This window comes from Rhinoraja longicauda, unplaced genomic scaffold, assembly GCF_053455715.1.
Source record: "Rhinoraja longicauda isolate Sanriku21f unplaced genomic scaffold, sRhiLon1.1 Scf000414, whole genome shotgun sequence".
NCBI classification, from domain to species: Eukaryota; Metazoa; Chordata; class Chondrichthyes; order Rajiformes; family Arhynchobatidae; genus Rhinoraja; species Rhinoraja longicauda.
Genome location: NW_027601631.1, coordinates 40,848 through 65,343, shown reverse-complemented (window position 1 = coordinate 65,343; position 24,496 = coordinate 40,848). Strand labels below are relative to the sequence as shown.

At 45.0% G+C, this 24,496-nt stretch overlaps 1 protein-coding gene and 1 long non-coding RNA gene across 11 annotated transcripts in view; one reads left to right on the top strand and one right to left on the bottom strand.

Annotated features, from left to right (window-relative positions):
- The window catches only part of LOC144590940 (methyltransferase-like protein 27), a 60,724-nt gene that overhangs the window by 28,049 nt on the left and 8,179 nt on the right, over positions 1-24,496 (bottom strand). For 2 of the 10 annotated variants that reach the window (XM_078395288.1, XM_078395289.1), the window contains exons 2-7: positions 22,488-22,586; positions 18,111-18,231; positions 17,034-17,162; positions 14,487-14,625; positions 13,383-13,475; positions 6,760-6,958 (exon numbers count right to left, since the gene is read on the bottom strand). In XM_078395288.1, the coding sequence (XP_078251414.1) occupies positions 6,861-6,958; positions 13,383-13,475; positions 14,487-14,625; positions 17,034-17,162; positions 18,111-18,230 (579 nt within the window). In that variant the 5' untranslated portion in view covers position 18,231; positions 22,488-22,586 and the 3' untranslated portion in view covers positions 6,760-6,860. The other 8 variants (XM_078395290.1, XM_078395294.1, XM_078395297.1 and 5 more) reach the window with 6 other exon arrangements.
- Positions 316-24,036, top strand: LOC144590941 (uncharacterized). Its single transcript, XR_013546638.1, has 3 exons — positions 316-962; positions 7,821-7,880; positions 21,826-24,036. It is a non-coding gene; the product is annotated as an uncharacterized LOC144590941 (long non-coding RNA).

Here is a 24,496-nt window from a genome sequence, read left to right as displayed (position 1 = left end):
AGGGAGAAGGCATAACCCGAATAGATCATGACTGAATTGGTGGTTCTGGCATAGAACCACCTCGATACTCTCAGAATTGGTGGTTCTGGCACAGAAGAGGAGTTGAGGTCAGCTTAGATCAACCATAATCATATTGAATAGTGAGGCAAACACGATGGGCCAGGTAATGGACACAAAGTGCTGGAGTAACTCAGCGGGTCAGACAGAATCTCTGGAGAAAAGGAATAGGTGATGTTTTGGGTCAAAACCCTTCTTCATCAGGTGGCCTATTCTTGCTTCCCTTTTCATGTATGTTTTTTCTGTTCTCAATCTTAGGAACATTTCCTCAGGATCCTTGCAGGCTGCCTCTACTGAGATATGCTACATGCAATACTCACTGCTCACTGCAGGAATCCAGGAGAGTAGAGCCAACTGGATGGGAAAGCCCACTGTTAACAACTGTGACCTTAGCATTCACCCGACATTTGGCTACACGTTATTCCACATTTCTGCTTCTCATATTCTTTACTCTTACGTCTAGACTTTTCTCTTCTTTTATCTGCTTCCTGACCCCCACCCACAAACTGGGGACACCCAACATCTTTACAACCATGTTTTTCTTTCTTTTATAAAAGCACCTGCAGGCACTCTATTCCATATGTTCTGTCAGGTGATAAACCTTTCCCCTTGGTCCACTCTGGTAATTTCTCTATTTTCTTTACACTCTCTGGTCCATAATGCATGTTCTGTACATATATCCTCTTGGAGTTCATTTTACATGACTTCTCTTAGCATTCAGAATTACCCATATTATAACACTAACTCTTACACAGGTACCTGACTTACTCATACAATGAGACTCAAACCCACACTCACAGTTCTCGAACCTGAACAACCAAATGTCATTCACGTTTATTCCGGCTTCGGCAGCGCCCTTCGCCCACCTGGATTCAAGAAGGTACTCGTGGCAGAAAAGACACGATGTAAGAGAAATCCTTACCTTTTTTTTAGTGCCGGCTGTCTCGGCTGTTACCAGAGCTGTGTTTGCACGAATCTAAGTCGGTGGAAGAGATTGTGATCTCGTTTGAACCTCCAAAACTCGGAATAATTTACAGGAGATGCGAGTGACTATCAAACTGCAGCTACTTTATTTGCTATAATGTGTCAGCCAAGGGGAGCATATTCAAAGCATATAGTATATTTATACCATTTTTGATAGCAGAAGAGCAAAGTTAGTCAAATGCATTTTTTTTACACGGTTAACTATTGTGATCCAGCATTCTGTAATTTTCCACTGAAAAACAGAATTGATTATCTACAAAGAAGATTAGAGTGGGTCTATGTGTAGCCTTGAGCTCACTAGCTTATCCTTGTGTTCAGCAGGTTTATTTATTTTAACTCTATGGGTCACCTGAACCAGGCATGTTTAGCCTATCTCTGAACGGTACATTCACTGGAGTAAAGTTTGATTCCCACAGAAGCAATTACTGCCCATGTTGAAAGACAAAATGGAAGAACAGCTCAGTTCTTCCCACAATTCCCACAGAAGGAATGCGTGGAGGTTGAGGAGAAATAGGTGTGGGTCCAGGTGGGGCACAAGGGAGACCAATGGGGACAAAGAAAAGGGGGGTGGGGGAGTAGGGGGAGTGGGGGTTTGCTTGTTAGAGGTTACCTAAAATTGGAGAATTCAATGTTCATACCTTGCGTTGTAAACTACCCAAGCAGAATATGAGATATTGCTCCTCAACTTTGCATGTGGCCTCACTCTGGCAATGGAGGAGGCCCAGGACAGAAAGGTCAGAATTACACATTTTAGTTTTGTTTAGTTTAGAGATACAGCGTGGAAACAGGCCCTTCAGCCCACCGAGTCTACGCCGACCAGCGATCCCAGATACTGATACAATCCTACACACAATAAGGACAATTTTACCAGGCCGATTAAACTACAAACATCTTTGGAGTGTCGGAGGAAATCGGAGCACCCGGAGTAAACCCACACAGATCACGGGGGGAATGTACAAACTCCGTATGGACCGCCCCCGTAGTCCGGATCGAACCCAGGTCTTTGGTGCTGTAAGGCAGCAACTCTACCGCTGCACCATTTGTTCCCCATTTGCACCATTTGCAGCCCAATTATTCGACCAAACCCAGATTCTCCTACGTTCACTGCTTAAAGATTAAGCCGACTGAATTATATCATAGATCTTCACTTATAGTAAACACATGTAAATGTTTTTAAAAGTTCCACATAAACACCGGAACCACTGAAATATCTCCATAAACTGACCAAGCTACCACATGTGGGGATGGTAGTTCCACATAATACTGCATGTGAAGGAAAGAAAGATTCTCCATTCATCGAACCTACTTTCTTCAAACCTATTGCTTTTATCAGCAGCATTGGTGATAACTGTCTGATGGGGGTCCAGGTGTGATAATACTTCATCAGTGCAATGTCATGAGCAAACATGGAAACACCTGCGCCTTTGCTTTGGCCTCTATATAACTTTAGTGGTGACAATGCTTCTCTAGAGTATTAGACCAGTAAACCAACCTTAAACTCTATTTGTTGTTTCAAATCAACCACACAAAAGATCCCAAGGCTTGAACTGATGCCCATTATGTTTGACTGTGTATTAAGGTTATCGGTAACTAGGTGGCTAAATAAATTGTTACTGTTAACGCGAACAATCGATTGCTTTATTAACCGAGCAAAGTTTAAAGACGCTGCAGTATCCAAACAATTTACCCGGGGTTGGGGAGTTCTAAAACGAGAGGGCTTAGGTTTAAGGTGAGTGGGGAAAGATTTATAATAGACCTGAGGGGTAACTATTTCACACAGAGGGTGGTACATATATGGAATTTGCTGCCAAAGGGAATGGTGGGAGTGGATACAATTATGATATTTAAAAGACACTTGGACAGGTATATCGATAGGAAAGCTTTGGAGGGAAATGGGCCACACATGGGTAAGTAGGACTAACTCAGTTAGGCAACTTTGTTGTCCTGGATGAGCTGGGTCGAAGGGTGCGTTTCTATACTGTACAGCTCTATGACTCTAAAAGCAGAATGAGAGCATATTTGACATAATTTGCTCGTGGTGTTGCCATCCTCCGACCTGACGCCTGTTGCATTCACGGTCCAACGTTTGCTGCTCACTGCTGCATTTGAAGAAGTCACCTCAACTCCACACTGAGAGAACACTCAACCCTAAGGGAGAGAGGGACCCAGAAAGGGACCCATTGTATGCTTCCCAAAGTCAAGTCTGAAAATTTGCCTGTGCAATGCACGATAAGGTGCACAACAAATTATTGACCAATTTATTGTTTTGGAAGTTTACGTATGTTTCATAGCAAACTAATATATTAAAATAATAATAATTATTAGAATCATTATTGTTCTTATTATTTTGATTATTAATATCAATATTAAACTCAATTAATATAGTGGGGAGTTTATTGCATGTGCTCCAACTCTGATGTTGATATTTCTTTTAAGTGACATTCAACATCACATCGATGGTAATCTGATGCAATTTATACAGGAAAACAATTCTTAAGGCTGAAGGCTACAGATTTATAAAGCAGGTTTATATATCGAGTGTCACACATTTCTCTCCCGCAGGACCGAGTGGATTCTGAATCTGAGAAACAGAGTCCAAATAGACCATGCTAAACTGGGATATAAGAAAATAACTGCAGATGCTGGTACAAATCGATTTATTCACAAAATGCTGGAGTAACTCAGCAGGTCAGGCAGCATCTCGGGAGAGAAGGAATGGGTGACGTTTCGGGTCAAGACCCTTCTTCAGACTGAAGAAGGGTCTTGACCCGAAACGTCACCCATTCCTTCTCTCCCGAGATGCTGCCTGACCTGCTGAGTTACTCCAGCATTTTGTGAATAAATGCTAAACTGGGATCTGAGCCACGCACCCCCAGTGGTTTCAACAGGTTCTCCCTCAGGTTTCAGAGGCCATGAACAGCTGAAATGTTCCATCCAAGATTCCACCGTCAATCTGATGCAAAATACATAGATACATAGACAATAGGTGCAAGAGTAGGCCATTCGGCCCTTCGAGCCAGCACCGCCATTCAATGTGATCATGGCTGATCATCAACAATCATTACTCCGTTCCTCCCCATACCTCTTGATTCCACAAGCCCGCAGAGTTCTATCTAACTCTCTTTTGAATGCATCCAGTGAATCGGCCTCCACTGCTTTCCGAGGCAGAGAATTCCACAAATTCACAACGCTCTGTGTGAAAAAGCTTTCCCTCATCTCAGTTTTAAATGGCCTACCCCTTATTCTTAAGCTGTAGCCCCTGGTTCTGGACTTCCCCAACATCGGGAACATGGTTCCTGCATCTAGCGTGCCCGAACCCTTAATAATTTTATATGTTTCTATAAGATCCCCTCTCAGCCTTCTAAATTCCAGTGAATACAAGCCCAGTCGCTCCATACTTTCATCATATGACAGTCCCGCCATCCCGGGAATTAACCTCCCTGTGCAAAGTGTTCTGGTCAGAGGTCACAATACAATACAATACAATACAATATATCTTTATTGTCATTGTACCCAGGGGTACAACGAGATTGGGAATGCGCCTCCCATACGATGCAATAATTTAGGTAATTTAGACAGCAGCAACCCAACGAAACGAAACAGTTGTAACAGTTTTGGACAGGGTAAAGTGCAAGTTGATCTATGCGTTGTGGCCATCCGGCTCAGCAGGACCGGTTCATAGCAGCTATGGCCCTGGGGATGAATCTGTTCCTGAGTCTGGAGGTGCGGGCATAGAAGGCCTTGTATCGTCTGCCCGATGGAAGGAGTTCGAACAGACTGTTGCAGGGGTGTGAAGAGTCTTTGTGGATGCTGGTGGCTTTTCTGAGGCATCGTGTGTTGTAGATGCCCTCCAAGTCTGGTAGCTGTGTTCCGAAGGCCCTCTGAGCTCTATGGACTACCCGCTGTAGAGCTTTCCTTTCTGCCTCCGTGCAGCTGAGGTACCACACAGGGATGCCATGCGTTAGGATGCTCTCTATGGTGCAGCGGTAGAAGGTCGTCAGCAGCTGTTGGGGTAGACCAGACTTTTTCAGTGTTCTTAAGTAGAACAGTCTTTGTTGTGCCTTCTTGACCAGCGCAGCAGTGTTATTGGACCATGTTAAGTCCTCCGAAATGTGAGTGCCCAGAAACTTGAAGCTGGACACTCTCTCCACACTGTCCCCGTTGATAGAGATCGGGGCATATTCCCCGTTATGTGACCTACGGAAGTTGATGATCAGCTCCTTGGTCTTGGTGGTATTTAGGGACAGGTTGTTATCCGAGCACCAGTCCGCCAGGTTCTGCACCTCCGCTCTATAGTTTGTTTCATCCCCGTTGGTGATCAGCCCGATCACCGTTGTGTCATCTGCAAACTTGACAATGGTGTTGGTGTCGAATGCAGGAACACAGTCGTGTGTGAAGAGGGAGTAGAGCATGGGGCTCAGAACACAGCCCTGTGGTGTGCCGGTACTCAGGGTGATAGTGGAGGACAGGTGCGGGCCCATTCTCACTGCCTGCGGTCGTTCCAGCAGGAAGTCCAGGATCCAGTCACATAATGACGAGCTGAGGCCTAGCTGGTGGAGTTTGGTGATGAGCTTGGTGGGGATGACCGTGTTGAAGGCGGAGCTATAGTCTATGAATAGCATCCTCACGTATGTGCCCTGTCTCTCTAGGTGAGTCAGGACAGTGTGAAGAGCCAGAGAGATGGCGTCCTCTGTGGATCTATTTGCCCTGTATGCAAATTGATGTGGGTCCAGTGAGTCAGGGATGCTGGATTTGATGTGTGAGAGGACCAGCCTCTCAAAGCACTTCATGACTATCGGCGTTAGGGCAACCGGGCGGTAGTCGTTCAGGTTGGAGATCTTTGCTTTTTTCGGCACCGGAACTATGATAGCCGACTTCAGGCACTTGGGGACTGTAGCCAGAGATAATGACAGGTTAAAGATCCTGGTGAATACCTCAGCCAGCTGTTCAGCACAGTCCTTCAGTACCCTTCCTTGAACTCCATCCGGTCCTGCAGCCTTGCGTGGGTTGACCCTTTGCAGAGCGCGTTGTATCTCCTGTGTGCTCAGTTGCAAGACCTGTCCCACCGCCTTGGCTGGGGTTCTTTCACTCAAGGTGGTTTTGCCAGTTTCAAAGCGGGCAAAGAAGGTGTTAAGCTCGTTGGTCAGTGCCATATCGCTGTGGGGGCAGGCAGGGCTGCTCTTGTAGCCAGTGATGTCCCTGACACCCTGCCACATGCTTCTGGTGTCCGTGGTGTTGAAGTGGTCTTCCACCCGTTGCCTATGGGTGTCTTTGGCCCTTTTAATACTTTGCTCAGGTGTGATCTGGCAACACTGTATGCTGATGTGTCACTAGATTTAAAGGCATTGTTACGTGCCCTCAGCAGGTTCTGTACCTCCTTGTTCATCCAGGGTTTGGGAACATCTTTATCTCCTTGTCCTCCGAGACATTCTCCACACAGCAGTTGATGTAGGAGAGCACAGTGGATGCGTATTCCTCCAAGTCTACCTCTGAACCTTAGGTGGCCTGTTGTGCAAACAGGTCCCAGTCGGTGCGATCAAAGCAGTCCTGGAGTTGTAGGGTGGCATCCTCGGGCCATATTTTGACCGTCTTTATTGTGGGTTTGGTCTTGCGGATGAGGGGTTTGTATGCGGGCAAGGGAAGATGTAGGATGCTTGAGGGAGAGCAGCCTGCTTGTTGCTTTTACAGAACGTGTAGATTTTCTTACAATGATGCAGAAGGAAGCCCCATTTGAGACAATCACAACAAACCATCGCCTCTCTTTCTCACTTCCCTGTATTCCTCCAACTTATTTATGACACTCTCCCCTTTAATTCTTATTAACCTACATTGAGGTAAATTACAGTAGCCCAGTAACCCTTCGACGTGAGATTTGGGATGTGAGAAACTGAAGCAGCTGGTGGGAAACCAATATGGTCTGTAGAAATATAAGAAAATAACTGCAGATGCTGGTACAAATCGAAGGTATTTATTCACAAAATGCTGGAGTAACTCAGCAGGTCAGGCAGCATCTCGGGAGAGAAAGAATGGGCGACGTTTCGGGTCGAGACCCTTCTTCAGACTGAAAGGTCCCCTCTGTAGAAAGGTCTCACCCGAAACATAAGTCTCAAGAAGGTTCTCGACCCGAAACGTCACCTATTTCTTTTCTCCAGAGATGCTGCCAAGTTACTCCAGCTTTTGTGTCTATCTTTGGATCCTGAAACTGTGAGGCAGCAGCACTAACTCATGTTTATGCAATCTCTTTTATGTCCTGCATAACTGCATGGAATCACGTTTGTTCATGTTGTAGGGTAAACAATAGTGAGGGCTAATAATTAGTAAATAGGGATGTGGATTGTGCTAATGTGGTGGCAGGAAACCGCATTCAAAGCCTAACAGGAATTTCATTGATTATGCATGAGTGCACCCATCATTGCAACAGTAATTTGGATCTACTGCTAATGAATTTAGACTTGTGGATAATCATCTCATGCTGTTTGTCACCTAATTAAGTGTTTCTGAGTTCCATTCTGTAATTAAGACCTCGTTTTATTGTTAAACGAGTCCCTGAGCAAAACCTTCTTAACAAAAACGCTTCATTGTTAGTCGTTTCTATACTTAAGACCTCGATTTACTGTTAGTCAAGTTTCTGAGTAATCTTGTCATCTGAGAATATAAAAAATGTATCAAAGACACACTTGACAGGTCAGCTTTGGCTGGCCTCCTGGTGCGACCAGTTTAATAAATCGTCCGTTACTTCAAACACCAACTCTGTGTGGCCTTCTATTTTGCTCCTACAGTTCATAGAGAGGCCCAGGAGCCGTTGGAGAGGTGGGAGCGACTGGTACAGCGTCCGCGCGGTGAGTTTAAAATCGAGCGCGAGGCTTTTGTTCCACAGAGGCCCAGGAGCCGTTGGAGAGGTGGGAGCGTACCACTCTCTACAACGTTCCATTAGCGCGTCACACTTGAAAAAGTAACGCGGACTGGAGGGAGCAGCTGATTGGTGAGTAACCCCAGGTTTGTATTTCTGCCTTCTGATAGCACTTTGAGTTAAGGGTTCTGGGTTTTTTAGTTAAAGGTACAGCTTAAAAGGATTATGATTTTTAAATAGGGAGTGTGCTGATTTGATTTAATTTAAGGGGATTGATTTAATACAAAGGGTAAGCCATGTCAGCTGAGATCGGCCCCGTGGTTTGCTCATCCTGTAGCATGTGGGAATTCAGGGATACTGACGGTGTCCCTAATGACTACGTGTGCAGAAAATGTGTCCAGCTGCAGATCCTGGTAGACCGCATTGAAAGGTTGGAGCTGCGGTTGGATTCATTCTGGAGCATCCGCGATGCTGAGAAAGTCGTGAATAGCAAATTTAGGGAGTTGGCCACACCACAGGTAAAGGTTAAGCAGACAAAAAGGGAACGGGTGGCCACTAGCCAGCGTAGCATTAAGAAGGTAGTGCAGGAGTCCCTTGCGGTCATCTCCCTCCTCAACAGATATACCATGTTGGATACTGTTGGGGGAGATGGCTCATCAGGGGAAGGCAGCAGCAGCCAAGTTCATGGCACCGTGGGTGGCTCTGCAGCACAGGAGGGGAGGAAAAAGAGTGGAAGGGCTATAGTGATAGGGGATTCGATTGTAAGGGGAATAGATAGGCGTTTCTGCGGTCGCAAACGAGACTCCAGGATGGTATGTTGCCTCCCTGGTGCAAGGGTCAGGGATGTCTCAGAGCGGCTGCAGAACATTCTGGAGGGGGAGGGTGAGCAGCCAGTTGTTGTGGTGCACGTTAGCACCAACGATTTAGGTAAAAAACGGGATGAGGTCCTACAAGGTGAATTTAGAGAGCTAGGAGATAAACTAAAAAGTAGGACCTCAAAGGTAATAATCTCTGGATTACTACCAGTGCCAAGTGCTAGTCAGAGTAGGAAAAGGAGGATATTTCAGATGAATACGTGGCTTGAAAAATGGTGCAAGGAGGAGGGATTCAAATTTTTAGGACATTGGAACCAGTTCTGGGAGAGGTGGGACCAGTACAAACAGGACAGTCTGCACCTGAGCTGGAATGGAACCAATGTCTTAGGGGGAGTGTTTGCTAGTGCTGTCGGGGAGGATTTAAACTAATGTGGCAGGGGGATGGGAGCAGGAGCAGAGAGACAGAGGGGTGTAAAATGAGGGTAGAAGCAACAGTAGCAAGGTGAAAAGTAAAAGTGGTAGGCAGACAAATCCAGGGCAAAAATCAAAAAGGGCCACTTTTCAACATAATTGTATAAGGGGTAAGAGAGTTGTAAAAACAAGCCTGAAGGCTTTGTGTCTCAATGCAAGGAGTATACGTAATAAGGTGGATGAATTAAATGTGGAGATAGTTATTAATGATTATGATATAGTTGGGATTACGGAGACATGGCTCCAGGGTGACCAAGGCTGGGAGCTCAACATCCAGGGATATTCTATATTCAGGCGGGATAGACAGAAAGGAAAAGGAGGTGGGGTAGCGTTACTGGTTAGAGAGGAGATTAAAGCAGTGGAAAGGAAGGACATTAGCTTGGAGGAAGTGGAATCGATATGGGTAGAGCTACGAAACACTAAGGGGCAGAAAACGCTAGTGGGAGTTGTGTACAGGCCACCTAACAGCAGTAGTGAGGTTGGGGATGGCATCAAGCAGGAAATTAGAAATGCATGCACTAAAGGTGCAGCAGTTATAATGGGTGACTTCAATCTACATATAGATTGGGTGAACCAAACTGGCAGGGGTGCTGAGGAAGAGGATTTCTTGGAATGTTTGAGAGATGGTTTTCTAAACCAACATGTCGAGGAACCAACGAGAGAACAGACCATTCTAGACTGGGTATTGAGTAATGAGGAAGGGTTAGTTAGCAGTCTTGTTGTGCGAGGCCCCTTGGGCAAGAGTGATCATAATATGGTAGAGTTCTTCATTAGGATGGAGAGTGACAAAGTCGATACAGAAACAAGTGTTCTGAACTTAAAGAAAGGTAACTTTGAGGGTATGAGGCGTGAATTGTCCAAGATAGACTGGCGATTGATGCTGAAAGGGTTGACGGTGGACATGCAATGGAAGGCATTTAGAGGTCGCATGGATGAACTACAACAAGTGTTCATCCCAGTTTGGCAAAAGAACAAACCAGGAAAGGTAGTGCATCCGTGGCTAACAAGGGAAATCAAGGATAGTATTAAAACAAAAGATGAAGCATACAGATTAGCCAGAAAAAGTAGCATACCAGAGGACTGGGAGAAATTCAGAGTCCAGCAGAGGAGGACAAAGGGCTTAATTAGGAAAGGGAAAATAGACTATGAGGGAAAACTGGCAAGGAACATAAAAACAGACTGCAAAAGCTTTTATAGATATGTCAAGAGAAAAAGATTAGTTAAGGCAAATGTAGGTCCCTTGCAGTCGGAAACAGGTGAATTGATCATAGGGAACAAGGAGATGGCAGACCAATTGAACAAATACTTTGGTTCTGTCTTCACTAAGGAAGACATAAACCGTCTGCCGGAAATAGCAGGGGACCGGTGGTCTAATGAGATGGAGGAACTGAGGGAAATCCAGGTTAGTCGGGAAGTGGTGTTAGGTAAATTAAATGGATTAAAGGCAGATAAATCCCCAGGGCCAGATAGGCTGCATCCCAGAGTGCTTAAGGAAGTAGCCTCAGAAATAGTGGATGCATTAGTGATAATTTTTCAAAACTCTTTAGATTCTGGAGTAGTTCCTGAGGACTGGAAGGTAGCTAATGTAACCCCACTTTTTAAAAAGGGAGGGAGAGAGAAAACGGGGAATTATAGACCAGTTAGCCTAACATCGGTAGTGGGGAAAATGCTAGAGTCAGTTATTAAAGATGTGATAGCATCACATTTGGAAAGTGGTGAAATCATCGGACAAAGTCAGCATGGATTTACCAAAGGCAAATCATGTCTGACGAATCTTATAGAATTTTTCGAGGATGTAACTAGTAGAGTGGATAAGGGAGAACCAGTCGATGTGTTATATCTGGACTTTCAGAAGGCCTTCGACAAGGTCCCACATAGGAGATTGGTGTACAAACTTAAAGCACACGGTATTGAGGGTTCAGTTTTGAGGTGGATAGAAAATTGGTTGGCGGACAGGAAGCAAAGAGTAGGAATAAACGGGTCCTTTTCGGAATGGCAGGCAGTGACTAGTGGGGTACCGCAAGGCTCAGTGCTGGGACCCCAGTTATTTACAGTGTATATTAATGATTTGGACGAGGGAATTGAATGCAACATCTCTAAGTTTGCGGATGACACGAAGCTGGGTGGCAGTGTTAGCTGCGAGGAGGATGCTAGGAGGCTGCAGAGTGACTTGGATAGATTAGGCGAGTGGGCAAATGCATGGCAGATGCAATATAATGTGGATAAATGTGAGGTTATCCACTTTGGCGGCAAGAACAGGAAAGTAGAGTATTACCTGAATGGTGACCGATTGGGAGAAGGGGAGATGCAACGTGACCTGGGTGTCATGGTGCACCAGTCATTGAAAGCAAGCATGCAGGTGCAGCAGGCAGTGAAGAAAGCGAATGGTATGTTGGCATTCATAGCAAGACGATTTGAGTTTAGGAGCAGGGAGGTTCTGCTGCAGTTGTACGGGGCCTTGGTGAGACCGCACCTGGAGTATTGTGTGCAGTTTTGGTCTCCTAACCTGAGGAAAGACGTTCTTGCCTTAGAGGGAGTACAGAGAAGGTTCACCAGATTAATCCCTGGGATGGCGGGACTTGCATATGAGGAAAGACTGGATAGACTGGGCTTGTACTCGCTGGAATTTAGAAGACTGAGGGGGGATCTTATAGAAACATATAAAATTCTTAAGGGGTTGGAGAGGCTAGATGCGGGAAGATTGTTCCCGATGTTGGGGGAGTCCAGAACCAGGGGTCACAGCTTAAGGATAAGGGGGAAGTCTTTTAGGACCGAGATGAGAAAACATTTCTTCACACAGAGAGTGGTGAGTCTGTGGAATTCTCTGCCACAGAAGGTAGTTGAGGCCAGTTCATTGGCTATATTTAAGAGGGAGTTAGATGTGGCCCTTTTTGCTAAAGGGATCAGGGGGTATGGAGAGAAGGCAGGTACAGGCTACTGAGCTGGATGATCAGCCATGATCATATTGAATGGCGGTGCAGGCTCGAAGGGCCGAATGGCCTACTCCTGCACCTATTTTCTATGTTTCTATGTTTCTATGTTACAATACAGCTCAACATGGAGTGAAATAAAAAGGAATTGCAGATGTTGGTTTGTACCAAAGATAGACACAAAATTATAGAATACCTCAGCGGGTCAAACAGCATTTCTGGAGAAAATGGACAGGTGACTTTTCAAGTCGGGACCTTTCTTCAGACTTCTTCAGATAGAAGATTGTTCCCGATGTTGGGGAAGTCCAGAACAAGGGGTCACAGTTTAAGGATAAGGGGGAAGTCTTTTAGGACCGAGATGAGAAAGTTTTTTTTCACACAGAGAGTGGTGAATCTGTGGAATTCTCTGCCACAGAAGGTAGTTGAGGCCAGTTCATTGGCTACATTTAAGAGGGAGTTAGATGTGGCCCTTGTGGCTAAAGGGATCAGGGGGTATGGAGAGAAGGCAGGTACGGGATAATGAGTTGGATGATCAGCCGAAGGGCCGAATGGCTTACTCCTGCACCTATTTTCTATGTTTCTATGTTTCTAAGAAGGGTCCTGACCCGAAATGTTTGTTTGTTTTATGTGCATGTATGTCTGTGTGTGTGTATGTATATGTGTGTAAAAATATATATATACACACACACAGAACTTTTTTTTCTCGTTTATTCCCTTGTTTACAGTGTAATGTTTACATATTCTGTTTTGTTGCATGGAAGAATTACATTGCTTTATCTGGGACATATGACAATAAAACACTCTTGACTCTCTAGACTCTTGACCTGCTGAGTTATTTCAGCATTTTGTGTCCATCTTCAGTGTGGAGTGCTCCTGCTGTAACTCCAGCACCCTAGAGTGCAGCTCAGTTAGAGTGATCCTTCTGTAACACCAGATCCCTTTTGTATGGGTCAGTGTGAAGTGACCTTGCCATTTTGCTCTACCAGTTAAACATGGCCTGTATGTTTTATTTGGGTTGTGTGCTCCTTCCTTTGGCTGTTCTAATGATACCACTTCATTTGTGGGACCTTTCTACTGAGTAGAAACAAGGAATTGCAGGTGATTGTTAACATTCTGAAGGAGTACTGGATTAGCTCAGCGGGTCAGGCAGCATTTCTGGAGAACATGGAGATGTGACGTTTTGGGTCAAGTCCTCAAACATCACATATCCATGTTCTCCAGAGATACTCCCTGATCTGCTGAGTTACTTCTGCCCTTTCTGAACTTTGTACTGACCTGTTTTGGTGATTCTCAGCAATTCTGGAAGGATTTCCCATGGCAGATGTTGCTGGAGTATTCCACCAACAACCATCACAACATCGTAGGTACCTGCAGGATATTTCAACAACAAGCAGATATGCAACACAGATATTCACACACATCTGAAAGAGATGCATATGCTCTTAGAGATTAAATTAAATGAAACACCTGACCTGTTGAGCGAAGGTCCATGACAGAAAGGTCAGACTGGGAATGGGAAGGGGAGTTGAAGTGCTCGGCCACTGGGAGATCAGTTTGGTCAATGCGGACCGAGCGCAGGTGTTGAGCGAAGCGATCGCCGAGCCTGCGCTTGGTTTCGCCAATGTAAATAAGTTGACATCTAGAGCAGCGGATGCAATAGATGAGGTTGGAGGAGGTGCAGGTGAACCTTTGTCTCACCTGGGAAGACTAGATGTCAACTTATTTACATCGGCGAAACCAAGCGCAGGCTCGGCGATCGCTTCGCTCAACACCTGCGCTCGGTCCGCATTGACCAAACTGATCTCCCGGTGGCCGAGTACTTCAACTGCCCTTCCCATTCCCAGTCTGACCTTTCTGTCATAGACCTCCTCCAGTGCCATAGTGAGGCCCACCGGAAATTGGAGGATCAGCACCTCATATTTCGCCTGGGAAGCTTGCAGCCCAGTGGTATGAACATCGACTTCTCCAACTTTAGATAGTTCCTCTCTCCCCCTCTTCCCCTCCTCCTTCCCAGACCTCCCTCTATCTTCCTGTCTCCACCTATATCCTTCCTTTGTCCCGCCCCTCTGACATCAGTCTGAAGAAGGGTCTCGACCTGAAACGTCACCCATTCCTTCTCTCCTGAGATGCTGCCTGACCTGCTGAGTTACTCCAGGATTTTGTGAATAAATACCTTCGATATATACCAGCATCTGCAGTTATTTTCTTATACTTCCATTAAAGTTAGATAAGTCTGACTAACCACTAAGCATCTTGTTCCTTGACGACAAGAAGATCTCTTCAATATTGGGCACAAACTCTATGCTCAAAGATTATTCTACAGAATAAATGTGCTTCTCTCCTGGATTTCCATTAAAACAGATGATATCAGCCATTTACCTTCTTTTACGGGCAGCTGTTTATCCGCAGTTATCAGACAGTGCATCAGCTTCTGGTACATTCCTTTGGATTCAGATATCTTCAGCATTTCTTCACTGCCATCCATTCCATGGAAGTTCTTGAAGCCCAGTTTCTGCATCTGAAGGAATCAGAATTTTCTGCATTTCACCTTGCCCAACTTGCCCACACCGGCCAACAAGACCCAGCTACGCTAGTCCGAACTGTGGGGATATGGATTGGTCCATATCGCCCAAACCTATCCTGTCCATAAGGTGTCACCCATAAGATCCATAAGATGCTGGAACGTTGAGCGAAAACAAAAACAGACTACTGGAGGAACTCAGCAGGTCAGGTGGCATCTGTGGAAGGAAATGGATAACTTGCCCCCATTGAACTTATTTCCTCATAACTCAACTCTATCTTATCCAACTTTAGATAGTTCTTCTGTCCCTCCCTTCCCCTCCTCCTTCCCAGATCTCCCTCTATCTTCCTGTCTCCACCTATATCCTTCCTTTGTCCCGCCCCCTGACATCAGTCTGAAGAAGGGTCTCGACCCGAAACGTCACCCATTCCTTCTCTCCCGAGATGCTGCCTGACCTGCTGAGTTACTCCAGCATTTTGTGAATAAATCTATCTTATCCCCTCTAGTCCAACCCTTTCCCACCAACATTCAGAACATCTCATACGTTCACCAGCACTGGAACAACTTCCAATTCCTTGGCCCCCATTACCAGTACAACCGAGATGTTGATGGGAAAGAGGCGGACAATGCTTTGGGCCAGGAACCTCCTCCACACTAATGGAATAAAGGGGAGATTGCTGGTGGAGAGAAGTGAGCGGAAAGGGTGGTGGCAGAGCTGGCAGGTGGATGCAGGTGTGGAGGGGTTGATTGGTAGATGTGTCAGGTGGGGGAGAGAAGGGTGGAGATGGTAACCAATACTGGAGGTGATAATTGGAAGCCACTGGGTGGAATAAATGGAATGCTTATAATTTCATTCCCCATCATTTGGAATAGAAAGGGTAAATGCACAAATGCCTTTTACCCAGAGTAGGGGAATCAAGGACCAGACGACATACGTTTAAGATGAGGGGGGAAAAGACTTAATAGGAACCTGAGGGGTAGCATTGTTACACAAAGAGTAGAACAAACTGAGGGAGGAGGTAGTTGAGGCTGGTACCATCACAACATTAAAACAACATTTGGATAGTTACATGGATCGGATAGGTTTAGGGGGATATGGGCCAAACGCGGACAGGTGGGACTAGTGTAGATGGGGTAAGTTAGTTGGCATGGGCAAGTTGGGCTGAAGGGCCTATTTCCATGCTGTTTGTCTGACACTATGACTATCAGGAAAGCCTGAGAGATCAACAATTTTTCTTTTGATCTTTCTCAGTTTCTTTAAATCAAAGCTCTGGTCATGAGCCTTCCCACTATGCCTGTCTTTTTGTTGAACATTCTTTGCCCAAATGCATGCTGGCACCTCTCCCCAACTCTTTCTCCACTGCATGATGACTGCATTGGGCTGCTTCTTGCACCCATGCAGAACTCGCCAATTTCATCAACTTCACCAGCTCCCCTCTTCTTTACCCGCTCCCCTTTCTTTCCACTCCTTTCCAACTGTACATCACCCATCCCTCCTCAATTCAGGTCTCTCAGTTTCCTATCTTCTCCCTACCCCCTACCCCATTCCCTTCTACTCATTATCTCTCCCTCACGTTCTATGTTGCATTCCCCACCTTCGTTTCTTATCTGATTCAAACATTTACAACCTCTTGGCTTCTCCCACTTATCATCTCCAGTGTTGGGCACTACCTCACCTTTCTCCCCTCCATCTGATCTCATCTACCAAACAATCCCTCCTCACCTGGGTCCACCTCTCATTTGCCAGCTCTGGGCCCAGCCCTCCCCCTCACCTCTCTACCAGCTCTCACCTCTCGACTCCATCAGTCTGAAGAAAGATCCCGACCTGAAACATCGTCTGTCCTTTTTCCATTCAAGCTTGCAATCTGACCTGCCGAGTTCCTCCAGCAGTCTGTTTTTGTGCCTTACATCTGATGCTATTACCAGAGAAGATCACCGTGGAAACTGCTGAATCGTTATTAAAGCTTAAATGGTTAGAGTCATTGAACTAAAGCAACACACTATTTCTATCCCAGTTTGACCTATTTAATGCTCTCTCGCATTAACTCTGCTTCTCTCTCCACAGACACTGCCTGCATTGCTGAATATTTGCAGCAAGCTCTGTTCTTAGTTCAGAATTCTAGCATCTGAATCAACACGGGGACATTTTCAATAAACAACACAACTTCTAGATGTGGTATGTTTGATGGAAGGTACAATTCTGAAAATGAAGTTATTTATAAAATTTTGGCCATTCAGATTTGCGAAAGAAACTGTGGTGTTGAGAATTTCATTATTTCTGTCCACATCCACAGTAAGAAACAGATTGACTCTGGGACCACTTCACTAGCACACCGGCATGGGCACAGATGGCACGGTTTCACATCATTATCTCTTGTGACATTTGATTAGAGTTTGTCTCTTACCAGCTCCGCCACCATTCCTGTTCCACAGGGCACATCCAAAACCAGCGCACTGCTTCGATCTTCCGAATATACTGAATTGAGGGTTTCCACACCATGACTGGGAGCTTGGTAATCCATCACACTTACGTCCTGTGGAGAGACAGAGATTTTGCTAATGAGGTCCGATGGTTAAAGGATTTTACCCTGTGCAATCCATACCTTGCAGTTAAGGATGGTAGGAGGAGGACTAATCTGGAGGCCACAAATTGCTGGAGTAACTCAGCTAGTCAGGCAGCATCCCTGGAGAACATAGATACCTGACATTTGGGGTCGAGACCATTATTCAATCTGGAGTATGCAATGGGGTGTCTGAAAACCATGGTGATGTTGCAGATAAATAAGCCGATAAATAGGCTGCCATTCTCTGAATGGGAACATTTCAAATACTCTTAAAATTGTGGAAATGTCTACCAAAGTGCTAGTATAAATTCAATGGGCTGAATGGTCACCTTCTGCTTGGCAATATTATTTGTGGCAAGATAGGGCGGCACGGTGGCACAGCAATAGAGTTGCTGCCTTACAGCACCAGAGACCCGGGCTCAATCCTGAGCACGGGTGTTGTCTGTACGGAGTTTGTACGTTCTCCCTGTGACGTGCGTGGGTTTTCTCAGAGATCTTCGGGTTCCTCCCACACTCCAAATATCGACAGGTTTGTAGGTTAATTGGCTTGGTATAAATGTAAATTATCCCTAGTGTGTGTGTACGATAGTGTTAATATGCGGGGATCACTGGTCGGTGCAGACTTAGGGGGTCGAAGGGCCTGTTTCCGTGCTCTATCTCTAAACTAGACTAAACTAAACTAAATATGACTGCATATCAAGTTAGAGAAATGAAGCAGATAACAAAACAATTCAATTGGAGAAAACTTAGGGAAAAAGTTTCCAAAAGCAGGACATTTTGTTCATCATTGACATTTGTACAAAAGAGTAACTGGCATTATAGAGGATACATGGTGAGGCCCTAGGAACAGTGGCAAAGTTACTGCACAGTTGGATGGCGAGAGTCTTAGCCCCTAAAGTAAACATGTATAGACGTTACCTTTTCATAGTTCTCTGCCCAAGAGTTGTAAAAATTAACTTTCTCTTCTGTGTCCATGTCACTGTATAATGTGAGGAGGTTCTTGGTAGCAGCAGCCACATTGACTCCATCCTTATTCATCCTAAAACAATTAAAAAATCCTTGTTGGTAATATCCAGTTATGAGGGATTAAAATGAGGTATACCTTCTGATGGAGATACAAAGAACTGCAGATGCTGGTTTGCAAAAAAAGACACTAAGTGCTGGAGTAGCTCAGTGGGTCAGGCAAGTATCTCTTGAGAACATGGATAGGTGACATTAAGGGTCAAGACCCTTCTTTAGAATTCATGTTCTCCAGAGATGCTGCCTGACCTGTTGACTTTCTCCAGCACTTGGTGTCCAACTTACCCTGCTGCAGTACAAAGATTGAAACAGCACAGATACACCCTGCACCAAAACAATGTGCAAAGATTGAAACAAGACAGATGGACTCGGCCCACAAATGCTGCAAAGAGACTGAAACATGGATCCTACATACAAATATTGTGCAAAGTGTTGCCCCTCAGTAAAACAGCGCATGAATGTTAAAGCACGCAAGAAGGGAAATGTATAATTTTAACTGTGCTGCTAGAAGGCAACTGATTTTAATCTGTATATTGATTGAACTAATCAATCCGGCAAAGATATCAGGTAGAAACAGAAAATGTAAGGATGGCACAGTGACATAGCGGTAAAGTTCCTGCTTACAGCGCCAGAGACTCAAGCTCGATTCTGACTACGAGTGCTGTCTTTATGGAATTTGTACGTTCTCCCTGTGATCGCGTGGGTTTTCTCCAGGATCTCTGGTTTCCTCCCACATTCCAAAGACATACAGATTTGTAGGTTGTCTGGCTTCTGTAAATTGATCTTGTGTCCCTGCTCAGCACAGACTCTGTGTGCCAAAGGGCCTGTTTCCACACTGTATCACTACACTAAACTAAACTACACTGCAGTTGCTGGTGAATACACAAAAAGGGACACAAAGTGCTGGAGTAACTCAGCAGGTCAGGCAGCATCTCTGGTGACGTTTCGGGTCGAGAACCTTCTTCAGACTGAGAGTCAGGGAGACAGAAACTAGAGGTCTGAAAAGGTTCAGAACAAATTAGAGCCGGCACCGATGACCAAGGAAAGGTAGCGCCAACGGTGGTCCATTGTTGGCTGTGTAAGAGGCAATAATGAAGGGATATATAGATGCAAATAGTAGGCAGCAAGCATGGTTTCCAGAGAAACAAGACTGCACCCTGATCTCCCACACCTGATAGGAGGCAAATTTTTATACTTTGTGCCAAATACGTATGACTTTACTGATGCAAATTACAGAAGTACTCGAGGACGATTTCCAATTTGCAAGTTGAATCAGTAGTGAGAAAGGCAAACGCATTTATTTCGAAAGGACGGTTATAAAAACAGGGATGCAATGCTGAGGGTTTATAAGGCACTGGTCAAACCGCATTTGGAGCATTGAGAACTGTTTTGGGCCCCATATCTGAGGAAGGATGTGCTGTCATTGGAGAGGGTCCAGAGGTGGTTTACGAGAATGATCCCAGGAATGAGTGGGTTAACATATGATGAGCGTTTGATGGCACTGGGCCTGTACTCGTTGGAGTTTAGATGGATGAGGGGTGACCTCATTGATTCTTACCGAATAGTGAAAGGCCTGGATATAGTGGATGTGGAGGGTATGTTTCCACTGGTGGGAGAGTCTAGGACTAGAGGCCATAGCCTCAGAATAAAAGTATGTACCTTAAAGAAACATAGAAACATAGAAAATAGGTGCAGGAGTAGGCATTTTGAGGTTAATCAATATTCATGCCACTGGATTGTAAACTGCCCAAGCTGTTCCACCGGGTCTTGTGTGTCCAGCCGTGCGGCCTGCCAGGACAAGTGATCAGGAATATTGAGTGAAGTTAGACGATGAACCATGATCTTATTGAAAGGTTGAGGAGTTAATTGGCCCACTTCTGCTCCTATGTTTCTACATCAGTTCGTGATGCACCGTGGGGCATTGTTGAAGTACATTAGTCATAGCATTTTGCAGCATAAAATCAGGACCTTCAGCCCACCATTGTCTATACGACCACCATGCCCATTTGTCTCAGTCTCAACCCTGCCTTTAGAGATACAGCGCGAAATAGGCCCTTAAGACCACCGAGTCCACGCCGACCAGCAATCACCCCATACTGAGCAATCGACAGGATGCTGGCCATGGCCACAGTCATGGTCATTCTGTCCAACGCTTCCTGAACACTGTGATATCTCAGCGAGGGTGAGGTCATGTAGATGAGGTGACCACGCTATACAGAGATGGGAATGGACCAGATATACACATCCACACATATTATGTCAAGATGAGAATGGGTCAGATACACCCATGTACAAGTGCTGTAGAGAATGAAGTAGCTCAAAGACTTTAAAGAGATTGAAACAGATCGACCGATCCACAAATATTGTGCGGAGATTTTAAAAGGACAGATAGATCTCATTCATAAATATTGCACAAAAATTGATACACTCTGCCAATAAGATTGAAATTAGTTCTGGCTTGCTGCACACTTACTGAGCCCTTAATGACAAATGCCACTGCACAAATAGCAAAAAAGGAAATCTGCTAAATGTAACTGTGGGAACCTTGATTGAACCAAGGTCACTTACAAAACTCTGGCCTCTATATAACTTTAGTGGTGACAATGCTTCTCTAGAGTATTAGACCAGTAAACCAACCTTAAACTCTATTTGTTGTTTCAAATCTACCACACAAAAGATCCCAAGGCTTCGACGTGAGATTTAGGATGTGAGAAACTGAAGCAGCTGGTGGGAAACCAACATGGTCTGTAGAAAGGTCTCACCCGAAACATAAGTCTCAAGATGGTTCTCGACCCGAAACATCACCTATTTCTTTTCTCCAGAGATGCTGCCAAGTTACTCCAGCTTTTGGTGTCTATCTTTGGATCCTGAAACTGTGAGGCAGCAGCACTAACTCATGTTTATGCAATCTCTTTTATGTCTTGTTTGAGTCGTTGTTGAGATGTTTCCACCTGTAAGTTTAGGTTTAGGTTTGTTATTGTCAAGTGTACAGTGGTACAGTGAAAAGCTTTGTTTTGCATGCTATCCAATCAGTCAGATATTACTATAAATAAATACAATCAAGACAAACTCAAGTACAATGGGTAGAGCGTAGGAGAAGGCACAGAGTGCAGAATATAATCCTGAGCAATCTGGCATAACAGCTCCAAAGACAAAGTTCAATGTCCACAAATAGTTGAGGTGAATCAGACTGTACCTAGCCTGTGGAAGGACCATTCAGAAGCCAAATAGCAAGAAGATGGTCCTGAATCTGGTCGTGTGCATTTTCAACCTGCTGTATGTTCTGCCCAACGGGAGCAGGGAGAAGGCATAACCCGAATAGATCATGACTGAATTGGTGGTTCTGGCACAGAACCACCTCGATACTCTCAGAATTGGTGGTTCTGGCACAGAAGAGGAGTTGAGGTCAGCTTAGATCAACCATAATCATATTGAATAGTGAGGCAAACACGATGGGCCAGGTGATGGACACAAAGTGCTGGAGTAACTCAGCGGGTCAGACAGAATCTCTGGAGAAAAGGAATAGGTGATGTTTTGGGTCAAAACCCTTCTTCATGAGGTGGCCTATTCTTGCTTCCCTTTTCTTGTATGTTTTTTCTGTTCTCAATCTTAGGAACATTTCCTCAGGATCCTTGCAGGCTGCCTCTACTGAGATATGCTACATGCAATACTCACTGCTCACTGCAGGAATACAGGAGAGTAGAGCCAACTGGATGGGAAAGCCCACTGTTAACAACTGTGACCTTAGCATTCACCCGACATTTGGCTACACGTTATTCCACATTTCTGCTTCTCATATTCTCTACCCTTACGTCTAGACTTTTCTCTTCTTTTATCTGCTTCCTGACCCCCACCCACAAACTGGGGACACCCAACATCTTTACAACCATGTTTTTCTTTCTTTTATAAAACCACCTGCAGGCACTCTATTCCATGTGTTCTGTCAGGGGATAAACCTTTCCCCTTGGTCCACTCTGGTCATTTCTCTATTTTCGTTACACTCTCTGGTTCATAATGCATGTTCTGTACATATATCCTCGGAGTTCATTTTACATGGCTTCTCTTAGCATTCAGAATTACCCATATTACAATACTAACTCTTACACAGGTACCTGACTTACTCATACAATGAGACTCAAACCCACACTCAAAGTCCTCGAACCTGAACAACCAAATGTCATTCACGTTTATTCCGGCTTCGGCAGCGCCCTTCGCCCACCTGGATTCAAGAAGGTACTCGTGGCAGAAAAGACACGATGTAAGAGAAATCCTTACCTTTTTATTTAGTGCCGGCTGTCTCAGTTGTTACGAGAGCTGTGTTTGCACGAACCCTAGTCGGTGGAAGAGATTGTGATCTCGTCTGAACCTCCAAAACTGTCGGAATAAATTACATGAGATGCGAGTGACTATCAAACTGCAGCTACTTTATTTGCTATAATGTGTCAGACAAGGGGAGCAGTCAAGCAAGAGACTGTTCTGCATATTCAAAGCATATAGTATATTTATACCATTTTTGATAGCAGAAGAGCAAGGTTAGTCAAGTGCATTTTTTTTACATGGTTAACTATTGTGATCCAGCATTCTGTAATTTTCCACTGGAAACAGATATGTTCATCTACAAGGAAGATCAGAGTGGGTCTATGTGTAGCCTTGAGCTCACTAACATCCTTCTGTTCAGCAGGTTTATTTATTTTAACTCTATGGGTCGCCATTAGCAAATTTGCAGATGATACAAAGCTGGGTGGTAGTGTGAACTGTGAGGAAGATGCTATGAGGTTGCAGGGTGACTTGGACAGGTTGTGTGAGTGGGCGGATGCATGGCAGATGCAGTTTAATGTGGATTTGTGTGAGGTTATCCACTTGGGTGGTAAGAATAGGAAGGCAGAGTATTATCTGAATGGTGTCAAGTTAGGAACAGGGGACGTACAACGAGATCTGGGTGTCCTAGTGCATCAGTCACTGAAAGGAAGCATGCAGCTACAGCAGGCAGTGAAGAAAGCCAATGGAAAGTGGGCCTTCATAACAAGAGGAGTTGAGTATAGGAGCAAAGAGGTCCTTCTGCAGTTGTACAGGGCCCTAGTGAGACCGCACCTGGAGTACTGTGTGCAATTTGAGGAAGGATATTCTTGCTAGTGAGGGCATGCAGCATAGGTTTACTAGGTTAATTCCCGGAATGGCGGGACTATCATATGTTGAAATACTGGAGCGACTACGCTTGTATACACTGGAATTTAGAAGGATGAGAGGAGATCTTATCGAAACGTATAAGATTATTATGGGGTTGGACACGTTAGAGGCAAGAAACATGTTCCCAATGTTGGGGGAGTCCAGAACAAGGGGCCACAGTTTAAGAATAACGGGTAGGCCATTTAGAACTGAGATGAGGAAAAACTTTTTCAGCCAGAGCGTTGTGAATCTGTGGAATTCTCTGCCTCAGAGGGCAGGGGAGGCCAATTCTCTGAATGCATTCAAGAGAGAGCAAGATAGAGCTCTTAAGGATAGCGGAGTCAGGGGGTATGGGGAGAAGGCAGGAACGGGGTACTGATTGAGAATGATCAGCCATGATCACAATTGAACGGCAGTGCTAGCTCGAAGGGCCGAATGGCCTCCTCCTGCACCTATTGTCTATTGTCTATTGTCACCTGAAGCAATTACCTGGAGTAAAGTTTAATTCCCACAGAAGCAATTATTGCCCATGTTGAAAGACAAAATGGAAGAACAGCTCAGTTCTTCCCACAATTCCCATAGAAGGAATGCGTGGAGGTAGAGGAGAAAAAGGTGTGGGTCCAGATGGGGCACAAGGGAGACCAATGGGGACAAAGAAAAGGTGGGTGTGGGAGTAGGGGGAGTGGGGGTTTGCTTGTTAGAAGTTACCTAAAATTGGAGAATTCAATGTTCATACCTTGGGTTGTAAACTACCCAAGCAGAATATGAGATATTGCTCCTCAACACACAATAAGGACAATTTTACCAGGCCGATTAAACTACAAACATTTTTGGAGTATCGGAGGAAATCGGAGCACCCGGAGTAAACCCACACAGATCACGGGGGGAATGTACAAACTCCGTATGGACAGCCCCCGTTGTCTGTAAGGCAGCAACTCTACCGCTGCATCATTTGTTCCCCATTTGCACCATTTGCAGCCCAATTATTCGACCAAACCCAGATATTCTCCTACATTCACTGCTTAAAGATTAAGCTGACTGAATTATAACATAGTTCTTCACTTATAGTAAACACATGTAAATGTTTTTAAAAGTTCCACATAAACACCAGAACCGCT